The 12,957-nt window shown below is 40.5% G+C and overlaps 1 protein-coding gene across 2 annotated transcripts in view; it reads left to right on the plus strand.

The window, feature by feature from the left end:
- Nucleotides 1-12,957, plus strand: part of TDRD3 (tudor domain containing 3) — a 388,945-nt gene that overhangs the window by 74,451 nt on the left and 301,537 nt on the right. The window contains exons 13-14 of one of the 2 annotated variants that reach the window (XM_063125987.1): nt 7,773-7,898; nt 12,217-12,435. In XM_063125987.1, coding sequence (XP_062982057.1) covers nt 7,773-7,892 — 120 coding nt within the window. In that variant the 3' untranslated portion in view covers nt 7,893-7,898; nt 12,217-12,435. Of the gene's footprint in view, nt 1-7,772; nt 7,899-12,216; nt 12,436-12,957 lie in introns of those variants that run through there. The other variant, XM_063125988.1, reaches the window with a different exon arrangement.

Here is a 12,957-nt window from a genome sequence, read left to right on the forward strand (position 1 = left end):
CTAATAATAAGCCAGGGTAGCACCATATTGTTCATTGTGGCCATAACTGACTCACTAAACATGGTGTGTGGTGCAATCTGGCCTAGCTGCCACTGTGCCACAAACTTCAATATGCTTATCTACGCCATAAAACAAGGTAACCTTGGGAATAAATTTGTGGGACATCAGCACCAGACCACTCATGAAGGAGTTGACATCTTTGCAGATAGATGACTATAACAATTGCATCCTCTGTCTCTTGACCACAGCCAGATGTTGCAGTGGCTGGAGTAATTTGTGCCAGAAGTGGTCCTCTTGGGCATGATCCATCCAGGCTCCAATGATACAAACCAAGTCAGCAGTCTTATCCATATTCATTATGGGCCATAGTAGTATAGCGGATATTGTGTTGGACTTAAACCAGGGTGATCGAGTTTTGATTCCCTGCTCAGCTAATTTCACAGTCTTGCTTACTTCACAGAATAGCCCTGAAGATAATATGTCTGTTTCCAGGACAATTTTATATGGTTCTCAATCCCACCCCCTGCTCATTTTATCCTTACAACCCTTGAGAGAAGAATCATACATTGTAGGTGTTTTGGGGTTACTGTCATGTAACTAAAATTTGATACAACCAAGTAGAATTGTAGAGGCTCTTCCCTTTTCTTTTCCACAGTCTTCACCCAGACATGTTCTCCTAGTTCTACAGCTATGTGTGCATGTATGCTTGATCACAAGACTGTTTGCACAATCGTTTTAGCAAGCCTTTGCAAACTGAGAGTAAAAACAGAACATTCCCCAGTGACACTTGAGGGTCCTGGAGAGACTGAGTGACACACAGCTACATGTATGGGGGAAAGGATGGGTTTCGTCTGTGCAGCCTGGACCAGGCTAGCCATGGACAGAACCTGTTTTGGGAAGTCAAGTAAAGAACTTGAGTGGTGTTTTGTATACGATATTATAGATAATGATAATGCCAGCTTTAATTATGTAGACATTTCAGAGTGACTTACAGAAGTTTTAAGTAATGCATTCCGATTTACTTTCCAATCTAGGAAAGTAAATGGCTAGTGGGATAAAAGAGGCAGCATGAAATAAACAGTAAAACTTATAGACACAGTGTGGTGGTGCTGGTGTCCAAGGATTTCAGTAAGGTCTATTGGGAAAGTGAGTTGGGTGGGTGGTGGAACACAATTCCTGCTGTGATGGTGCCGAACAGCTTTCTTACAACTGAAACGACAATAAACCGATTTGAGTTGGATCCATCTTTTGGTGCAGAGATTACACATAAGACAGTGCAGAGTTTCAAGAGCTAATTTTTGCAGAGGAAACTTCCTTATTGCATCTCAGAATATTTGTACATCTAGACCATGATTGTTTTTTTCTGATTGGCAGCTGGTCTCCAAGATCTCAAGAAGGGTTTTCGATCACACGCTTTCTGATCTTTTTTTAAACTGGGGATGCCAGCATGTGCACCACTCAGCTCCCCTCCCCAATTAGGGATTAATGTAGCTTTAGATAATTACCTTGGGTTTAATATGACCAGGATAATAATCTGGGTGATGTGCATAAGTTATCTACTTGAAGGAGCAGAAGTAAATGAAAGTGGAGGGTGAACTTTTTATGTTGTGGTTCAAAGCTGTGGCAAATGGACATTTTCATTCCTTGCTTTGTCTTATTTTGTTTTGCTAAACACAAAAGGTTTCCTTTTCACCCACTCATGTATTGAGGTACTGCAGCTTGGTTGTCATTTTATTTTACTTAGGGACATCCATTCCCCCCTACCCAAGCATCTATCTGGAAAACTACATCATCATCATCATATATATATATATATATATATATATATATATATATATATATATATATATATAAATTTGTTACCTGCCTCTCCCTCTGGAACGAGGCGGGGTGCAACACAAATACTTGCCCCACGTACTTAACTCCTGCTTTATTGGACCTGTATTCAGCTAAACATAAGGTACTCCAGACAAAGTTGTGAGGCCACCTTCCAAATCATAACGATCCCAAGGCCATCAATCAGGATAGTGACTAAAATATATGCTGAGCCTATGGTGCCACTGCTTCTAGGCCTAGAATACTGTCCCAGACACAAGGTACAGAATGAATCCATCACTCATTCTGAAATGCCAAAAAGAAGCTTCACTGCTCAAGCAAAAAGAAAAAAATAAACAGACATTTCTGTCATTGATCATGAGGCATAAGCCTGACCTGTTTTTAGGCAAAGTTAAGGCTATATTCCAGAGATCCCCATTGCCACAACCCTCTTCATTTGGCATGATCCTAGAGCCTCTTATTTAACTTTATTTAACCTTTCCCTTTCAGATATATGGAACTTGGATATAATTTGGATAGCCAATATCCAATAAATTGGATAGCCAATAGCCAATATGGGGGCCACCTTAATGAGAAAAAGGGGCAGCACCAAACATCCCTCTGCTCCAAGCAGTTTTGGTGTTGGAAGAAACGGGTGAAGGTGACCTTTTAATGGAATGGAAAGTCCCATTACATTCCAGTGAATATGACCTATCTTTTAGATCACTATGGAAACTAAGCTCCAAATGGCAATTAATACACAGGCATCAGCCCCTGATTGCCCAACTTGCATGTTTCCGTATTTTCCCTTCCTCTCTGATTTCCCCCTTTTCTTTGCTTTTAATCTTTCTAACAGGAGGTTGCAGTATAATTTTAAATAAATGGAGGGAAGCAGATGGGGACGCCTAAAATTCAAGTTTAAATTTAAATTCATGCTCATAGGTTAATGGAATTATATATGTAACATCTGGTGGAAGAGCTTGCTGACTTTTTAGGTAGTATCAGAGTTTTAAAGGTGAGCAATCTTCTACTTAAGATGCTTTGTGTTACAGCAATTGAGTTTTGGCTTTGAGATAAAAATAGGAACAAGAGTTGTGTTTAAAAATACTTATCCTTGCTGTTCCAATCCTTGCTCCTATTTATCTCTGCTAGCTTTGTCTATAGATGATGTGGACAAGGGAGCTCACTGATGCCATAGCAAAACTTTTGAGTTTGTACAAAAAGCACGGAAAGATGTCTACACCTCTTTCATTTACAATTATTAGCTTATGTTAGTGTGACTGCAGTAAGTAACAAACTACACAGATTTCTTCATTTGGTTTATAATAAGAACATGGAGAGAAATGGTATCTCCACTACAGTCTACTTCACACTAACAACATTCACGTGCGGAACAAATAGTGTAAAAAAGGATCAAATGTCCTTCGAGACCATGTGTTAAATTTACGTATGATATTTCAACACAACACTACTTTCTGCTTAGCACATTTGAGTTTAATGAAGGTCTGCACTATTTACTGGGTATTGTGATTTAGAAAACATAGGCCCAGTTCAAACACTTACCTGGATAGCTTAGACTCTGTATGGTAACATCACTTTTAATATGGGAATGGCATGCAACCACCTTTCAGACTTTTTGAGGGGGAAGAATCGTATGAACTTGGGGGCTGTTTGTGGGATTATTTAACTCTGGCACATGCAGGCTGTATGTGGCCACCATTTTGAATATTCAAACCCCGCTCAGGACTTAACATGTTATATGAAGCAGCAAGCATGGCTAATGCAAGAGTTAAGCTGAGTTCACATGACACATGCGGGTTCTGTATGCAGCCTGCACGTGCCACAGCTCCTTGTGGGTTAAATAACTTAGGGTGAGCCACGACGTGTCATCCAAACCTGGTTTTCGTGTCCATATGGAACACCACATCATATATGATACCTGTATGATGATGGGAGGTGTGTGTTCTTACTTAACCACCACATGGCGACTGCCGCTGACTGAATATTTGCCTCAACTTGACCAATTAAGCAGTGTATTCAGACCATCAAGAGTCAACATCTCAGTTTAATTAAATACAGTACATGATTTACTGATTTTTTTTATGACTGAACACCAATGCAAGGCAAAGAAGAAATATAGAAGAGTGGGAAAATTTTAAATGCTATCTATATAAATCTTATACTCCTAAATCCAGCATATTGTTAGCAGAAAAAAAGGTTATGTTAGTGGAGCTCCACTGCCTTTTCACGCAAGCACTACTGCAAATCACCCAGAGAAGTACCAGTAGATCCAGACCTACCTTTTCCCCTATAGCAAATAAGCCAAACTGTTCCTTAATATATAAAGGCAAAATTAAGCTATGAGAAATAAGCCATGGTCCCTAATTCATGATAAGGCATCAGAGCTAATATCACACCCACAATTGTAGCACCTGAGCACTTGGGTCGAAGGGTGAGAATGGCATGATCTGGCAGGAAGAATAGCATCAGACAGATGGGTGATACAGAGGCAGAGCCTCCTGCAGGGGCCAGTTGTCTAGATCAGGGCTGCACAACTGGCAGACAAGGCCATATTTGTGGCTCACCAAGGGTGCCCTGCCCCTCACTGCTTACGAATATACCAATCCTACCCACCCCAGAGACGATTCTTCACTCCCTTCCCCTGGTATTTCTATACAGGTTACTTCCCCACTTCACTGCTGCTAGCAGCAAGGCGAACAGCTATATTTATCAGGATCACTGGTGTGTGCATGTGTGTGGCCCCCGAACACCACACCTGCATTACATAGGGCATATGGGTCTGAAAAGGTTGAGCACCCTTGGCCTAGACTAATGAAGTGCAAGAGAACTGGGAACTTCATAACAGCCAGGAATGCAGGATAAACTTTTAGGATCAGCTGATTTTCAGCACCAGAAGGCCTCTGGGGTGTGATGCTGGTGTACCATTTTGGACTGCCTTCAGTTCCTTTCTCCATTTAGAAACCTCAGGGAACAGCACTTGACACTGGTTAACCAGTACCTATGACAACAGCAGAACTGCTTTGGGATCTGGAATGTGTTCAGAGGAGGGCAACAAGGATGATCAGGGGTCTGGAAACAAAACCCTACGAGGAGAGATTGAAATAACTGGGCATGTTTAGCCTGGAGAAGAGGAGATTGAGGGGAGACATGATAGCACTCTTCAAATACTTGAAAGGTTGTCACACAGAGATGGGCAAGGATCTCTTCTCGATCCTCCCAGAGTGCAGTACACTGAATAATGGGCTCAAGTTGCAGGAGGCCAGATTCCAGCTGGACATCAGGAAGAACTTCCTGACTGTTAGAGCAGTACAACAATGGAACCAGTTACCTAGGGAGGTTGTGGGCTCTCCCACACTAGAGGCCTTCAAGAGGCAGCTGGACAGCCATCTGTCGGGGATGCTTTAGGGTGGATTCCTGCACTGAGCAGGGGGTTGGACTCGATGGCCTTGGAGGCCCCTTCCAACTCTACTATTCTATGATTCTATGATCTATCCCATCTAAGAGGGTTTCCCTTGGTCAAATCAAAATGCATCAGACAAATTACTCCAGAGGACCTATATTGGTGCAGAGAGGTTAGGGCTCACCAACTCATTGCCCCAAGGGAAGGCGTATCCCTCACAACTGCAACTGTGTTCTGCCATTTTGTAAGCCATTTGCATTTATTTATTTCATTCTCTATACACTCGCACTCACAACATATGTATAGTTTAAAAAGAGCCAATAAATGTATGGCAATTTCCCCAAGACATAAAATAGCTGCCCCTTCCACTATTCTAATGAGAGGCCACAATGCCGCACTAATTGGTGCTGTCACATGCATAACGTTAAGCTTAGCATATGTCATCAGTCTTGGAAAGATCCTGCATGCTTTAATTTTTTACAGGATGGTCTGGCCCTTTTGAAGGAAATGCAGTGCTCTGCTTTGCCCATTTAAAGTGTTCCATTTAAAGTTCATTTATTTAAAACATTTTTACCCCACCTTTCCTCAAACCTAACCATTTTAAAATGTTAGCATCCATAAAACACCAAAACAAGGAAAAGTTATTTTTTTAAAAAACATGGAAGGTCAAGAAAAATAATATGAGCAGAGCTATTAAAACCGCATTTAAAAGGGAGCAGCCGTTCATGCCCTCAAAGCCTACCTAAAAAGGAAGGTTTTGACCATTTTGTGGAAGACCAAAGGGGAGAGACAGGTCTCCCTCCGAAGGGGGTTCCATTGCCTGACCACAGCTATTGGAAAGGCCATCTCACTGGTCCCGACTAGGCATCTTTTAGGGGAAATTGGTGATGACCTCAGTGGATTAGAAGATTAATATGGGAGAAGGCAGTCTTTTGGATAACCTGATTCCAGATTATAGAAGGCTTTGAAAGTCATTACTGTGACATGGAATTGGATCTGAAAACATGCTGGAAGCCAGTGGAGCTGTTTCCATTTTTTTTTAAAGTCACATGCTCTCTATATGTAGCCCCTCTTAACAGCCTGCTGTAGTCTTCTGGACCAATTTTAGCTTTGGACACTCTTCAAAGATAGCTCATACAGAGTGCATTACAATAATCTAGACATGAAGTAACTGGCCAAACCTGCGGTCTCCAGAAACAGGTATAGTTTGTACACCAGGCTAAGCTCATCCAAGGTACTTCTAGCCCAGTCTATTTCTGAACGTCCAAAGTCAATGTTTGGTCAAGTAGAACCCTGTTAGTGTTAAATGCAATCGGTGTATTGCTGTTTTTGTTTTCTTGCCAGCTGCAGAACAGAATTCTGCTTACTGTTTCCCAGGAACAGTTTCCTAGGAGTGTTCATCCTTTGTACTCCGGGTGTGCTAACCTCTGCAATTTCCCTGAATGTGGGAAACCCAACTGCATAACATGTGGTTAATATGCAGTTAAATGGACCCAGTTGCAACAGAACGAACCTCTCAAAGTTCCTGGTTAAGTTTCATCGGCAATAGAAGTCTATATTCCTCAGAAATGCTTTCCGATTCTGGGCGATGCCTCCTCTTCAATTTTTCTTCAGAAGGATGCTGTTCCTGAGATGTTCCAGTAACACAGATCACATATAACTCATTGTAACAACTAATAACTGTACAGATTCCAGATACTCAATGCTTATATCTCACCTTTCTTTCGAAAAGTTCAAGGCAATGTTCATACTTCTCCCCTTGCCCTCAATTTATTCTCACGACAACCCTGTGAGGTAGTTTAGACTGAGAGTGTGTGACTGGCCAAAGCGTCAGTTCATGGCTGAGTAAGGATTTGAACCTGGGTCTTCCAAGTTCTAATTTATTATTAACTTCTATACCATGCTGGCTAATCTCTCCTAACCATCCCCAAATTAGTTCAGGTCTGACACATATCACTAACTAAAATTTCCACACACCATTTATATCCCACTGAGATGTCCATGCTTATGGACATTATCCCACATATGGGATCCTTGCAGAAAGAGTAGTAAAGTTCCTTTTTTGCACACCATTTTACTACATATTTACTTATTAAGCATGCATTTTATTGGCTTTACCTTCCTTCACACAGTTTAGTCAAGTAACTCATTTAGATATTTCTTAATCATTTATAGAGGGTTAAAATTCTGTATTGTATGTTGAGTAGTTGTCACCTGAATGCCACGCTTTTCATCTTTACAGATTCTACTAGCCACTTTTCTGGCATATTATTGCATATTTTTCTTCTTGTATAACTTCTGAGGGAAAAATAGTTTTTTAACTGTATGGTTTCTTTTCATCTCCCAGCTCTTTCTAGTATTCAGATCTCGTATTTTCATATGTCTGACCTCTTTCTTCAGGGAAATCCTAGCTTGTGATCTGGTCCAACTGTTCCTGTATACTTGTTGCAAGGATCATTTCAAATAAGCAGATTTTTGCACTGAAGGGTGATAATTCTGGTTGTGCACACTTTTAAATTGTGTTGTTTACCTGCAGGAAGAGGAAGCAATGGCTTATGAACAAACTTTAGAATTCCGGAGAGGTGGTGATGGTCAACCCCGGCGGTCAACGCGGCCCACTCAACAGTTCTATCAACCTCCGAGAGCTAGGAACTGATGAAAGGTAGATTGATGATGATGATGATGGAAACAAGTTCTGGAAAGTATTCTAATGTTTCATTTTATCACTTCCTGCAATTAAGGAAATAACTCACTGGTACTCTTTTCGAACTTACTTGAATGTTCTGAGCGTGGTGGTCTGAAAATTTGCACTAATGGGGCTAAATTTTTGAGTCAGCTAAAATATGCTAGCATGGAAAGAATCTCTGAAAAAGGAATGTTTCCTTAAAAAATGTATTGAACTGATCATTTTGTGGCAGATATGGACTACCTGTGGCATGGATGGGAGTTTGCGGCACATCTGGATAGGAACTAGAGGACTTATGGGCCTGGCTATGGGATAAGCAGGCCTACATCTCTCTTCACTCTTTCATTCAGTAGACCAGCCTTCCCCAACTTGCTGCCCTCTGGATATTTTAGACTGACACTTTCCTTGGTCAGCAAAGATGCCGCATATTGCCCTGGTCCTGTATTGTAGCTTTCCTGTTAGAAGAATGCTCCCCCTTACTGTTTAATCCATCCTAGAAGCTACTGCTGTAAGCAACAGACTGGCATCGGTCAACTCACTGTAGGATTCCTCTAGCAAAATAGTAAATCTCAGATGCTTCATAAGGCAATACAGGACTAGGACAACATGGGCATCTTTGCTAGTTCCAGGCACTCCATCTGTCCCATCTGGATTTCGGCCTGAAGGGGAAGATGGAAAAGTCTGGGCATATGGAGGATAACTTGTAAGCAAGCACAATTTCTGACATTGCACAACACCATCACCAATCACGGGGCATGTCAGTTAAGGCATCAGACTTAGCTTCCATTTTCCTGAGTTTCTTGAAGTTGAGCCAGTAACATATAGCCTTAACTCTGGTCTTAAACTGGCAAGTTTTTAAAATCATTGAATTAACTATATTAATTCAATTATTTTAGGGTGGATTCCTGCATTGAGCAGGGGGTTGGACTCGATGGCCTTGTAGGCCCCTTCCAACTCTGCTATTCTATGATTCTATATAAATCTATGTTAGTGCTATTTGGTTTCGGTTAGTCATGTTTTCATTTGTTTCAGTTTATCCCCGCTTTTCTCTTGATTATCACTTTACTAATCATCCTTTCTATTAGCATGTTCAGAGGTGAGTGCCGATCCTTACGTAACTAAAAAGGCACCATCAAAACACAAATGTTTGCCAAAGGTTTGCAGAAGTCCAAAAATATTTAGGAAAAAAGCCTAAAGGAACAAAAAAAATTAATTAAAAATAAATAAATAAAACATCCCAAAAACTGTGATGTGTTTCCTCTGCTTGGGTAACTTAAACCCAAATATGCCCATAGACAGCAATGCAAACTTTACCCAGTTTTATTTTACTGTAGTGCAATGTGTATGAGGAGGGCAACTTTTGCTTCTGGGAGTTTCAGATATATTTGAAATTCTGCTGTGTTGGAAAAACACAAGCAAACTGAAATGTGCCATCAGAAAAGTGTATACTAGTATTATATGCGGGGGGTCTTGCTGTAAAGGAATTGTGTGCAGCATTTTCTGGTCATTCCTGTGCTTCTTCACTGCACCTCCTTTGTAGTCCCACAATAAAGGCTTCTGGACTTCGGCAGGTGGCTGCCAGGATGTTTCCGTCTGTTGGGTTGTTGTTTTTTTGTGGGGTTTTTTTTTGCATAATAATATTATGGTGTCATATTGATGAGCTTCTTAATGCATTCAGGGGCATTTTAACCACACTAGCACAAACTGGTTGCATTGATGCAGTTAAAATTCACCTGAGGCGCACCAAAAGCTGCTCAAACAAACAGTTTACCACCTTGAGAAGTGCTGTACTGAGGAGTTGCTATCATACATCTGATGCTACATAGAGGAATCAAGTGTTAGATTGGACTCCAGTGCTCAGCTATAACATCCTCAAAGTCCCTTAAAATTTTATTTTTACTTTCCCTTTTTATCCCTCCCCCAACGATACTTTTCAACTTGATTCATTATTTTGCCTTCAGTCCTTTTACATTCCAACTCCCCCCCCCCACTCCTCCTTTGCTCTGGCCGACCAACTTTGCTTCAATTGGAAGCAAAGAAAGATAGTTTGCAAACTGTGGGGAAAGTGACCACGTTTTGTATTCTTAGTTTAAAATCCACATCACTTTTTTTTCTTTTAGCAATTTTCTGGTGTTCCTGCAAAACCATACTTTAAAACTTTTTCAATAACCCATGCTTCATCATCCAATTAATTCCTAAAACAAGAGGTTCTTCACTTCTATATACCAAAACATACTTCATATCAAATGCTCTTTGCCTGCTTATTACATTTATAGCATTGTATTTTGAGCTTGTTCTTTTTTTCTTCATTAAAAGGAACAGCCTGTACATTGCCCTGTTGTATGAAGTTCTTTAAGAAAGCTTTAGATCCACTTCTTGATGCTCCTGCGTTAAGGAGGACACTACGTTTGTTTTCCCTTCTGCTTTGCACATAACTTCAGGGTCTCTATTCTGGATCTTAATATATTCAGCACACCCGTGAGGGCAACTTTGTGCCCAAAGCATATCTTTCTTTCAAATTCTTGTGAAAACTACTGATGTACTTTATTCAGGCTGTTCAAAACAGTGTACCTTTTATTGGTTTGGTGAAATCCTGGGCAGCGGTTTAAAAGTTATCAAGGTTTTCATGCCCCATTATGTTGGGCATGCTGAGTTTCACTCTGAAACTAGAATGTTGCCAGTATGCCATTGTTTTCCAGAGGAATTCTGTGTCATGCCTAATCCTTTAGTTATGGAATGTGACCTCACACATTAATTGCTGTCCTCACACTGGGGTTTGTAGGGAAACTTTAAGCATCCACATCCCCATGTGATCCCAATCTGAATCAGGTCATCAGGCCTCCAATTTACATTGTCCAAATGGCATCTAGTTGTAATGTAAGCTAGGGTGACCCTATGAAAAGGAGGACAGGGCTCCTGTATCTTTAACAGTTGTATTGAAAAGGTAATTTCAGCAGGTGTCATTTGTATATATGGGGAACCTGGTGAAGTTCCCTCTTCATCACAGCAGTTAAAGGTGCAGGAGCTATACTAGAGTGACCAGATTTAAAAGAGGGAAGGGCACCTGCAGCTTTAACTGTTGTGATGAAGAGGAAATTTCACCAGGTTCTCCATATATACAAATGACACCTGCTGAGATTTCCTTTTCAATACAACTGTTAAAGATACAGGAGCCCTGTCCTCCTTTTCATATGGCCACCCTACGTAAGCACTCTTCAAATACTTCAAAGGTTGTCACACAGAGGAGGGCCAGGATCTCTTCTCGATCACCCTAGAGTGCAGGACATGGAATAACGGGCTCAAATTACAGGAAGCCAGATTCTGGCTGGACATCAGGAAAAACTTCCTGACTCTTAGAGCAGTACGACAATGGAATCAGTTACCTAGCGAGGTTGTGGGCTCTCCCACACTAGAGGCCTTCAAGAGGCAGCTGGACAACCATCTGTCAGGGATGCTTTAGGGTGGATTCCTGCATTGAGCAGGGGGTTGGACTCGATGGCCTTATAGGCCCCTTCCAACTCTACTATTCTATGATTCTAAATTGCAGTCAGGGCCAAGATTTAAGCCTCCCTATCAAGGGTTGTAATCCATCTGAGGTTAAATGGAGGGTAAATTGTAAGCAAGCTCAATTTCTGACATTGCACAACATTATCACCAATCATGGGGCACGTCAGTTAAGGCAGTTAAATTGGCAGGGTTTTTTTTTATCACTGGATTGTTAGTCTGGTTTATTTAAAAATCAGGGCTGGTTTAACCATTGACTTCATGGAGCCTATGGAGTTTGTAATGGACATCATGAATGTTGATAGTGATTCCTCCATATAATGAGGAACAGCCATTAGAAAGTTATTAGTACCTTGGCTACCTTATTTATTATCAGGTTCTTTCTCCTCTCAGTACTTCCTAATAGGTGATTAAAAATAAATCCAAACAGCAAGTCTTACCTCATTAAGAAAAATAGCTTTATCTCATAAAGATGAAACCATAAAGATGAACCGCCCAGAGAGCTTTGACTATTGGGCGGTATAAAAATGTAATAAATAAATAAATAAATTATTTGAAAGTTACACAAAACTGTGTGCATGTGTGTTTGTCTCTGTGTCCACACACCACACACAGACACACATATGGCTATTTCTCCATATAATGCAGAAAAATACAAAAAAATAATAAGTTTGTTCCATTATCTGTCTTTCCAAGTGTTCGCTGTATTATACAAATTTTGTTGATTTACAGTGCAAGCTGGAGTGCAAATGACAAAGAGATGTTGTTGTTCTTTTTCTCCTCTCTTCAGGTATTTGTTGGGGAGAAGCTATCAACAGTCTCTTCAGTGCTCACGATGTCTCACTTTGCCTGAAGGATGGCACTTGACAAAGAAGACTATAACAAACAGGGAATACAGAATATACCCACCAGAGACATTTTTTTTAAAGTTAGTTCTATGAAGCTAAACTTTTTACATATGAAAGAAACCATTGTTAATACTGCCATCAATAAAAGCCACCATGCTCTATTCTGTCCTTGTTTTGTACTTTATTCCTGGATTAGCATCATCCATTTCTTATGGCACAATTTTTCATTGGTTGAAATCCTAGTTCCTTAGGTTTTAACATCAAGATTTGATATAGTCTATATACTTTAGATTGATAAAAGGTCAGAACTGGGAAGGGCCTTGCGGTGGTACACTTAGAATTGAACTTCCAGTATTGGTTATTGTTAATACCACTACCTTTATTTATTTATTTATTTATTTAAAGCACCATCACCCTGCATGGTGTTTTAAAGGATACAACAGGAGAGTTTCCTGCCCCAAAGAGCTTACAATCTAAAATTTGCCAAAGGAAGAACAAGGGTGGTGTCAGTGAATGACTGAATTTATTTATGCTTTGCCTTTGTTAAAGGCTTAGTTGCAGTGGGCCACATAAACTAAGCGGTTGAGCCAAAAGCTTCCTACCAGATTAGAGACTCAATAGGCCTTGGACTTGACCTATAAAATTCCCTTTCTCCACCATGCCTAGATTAGCTTGTATTATTA

This window comes from Elgaria multicarinata, chromosome 5 (assembly GCF_023053635.1).
Source record: "Elgaria multicarinata webbii isolate HBS135686 ecotype San Diego chromosome 5, rElgMul1.1.pri, whole genome shotgun sequence".
NCBI lineage: Eukaryota > Metazoa > Chordata > Lepidosauria > Squamata > Anguidae > Elgaria > Elgaria multicarinata.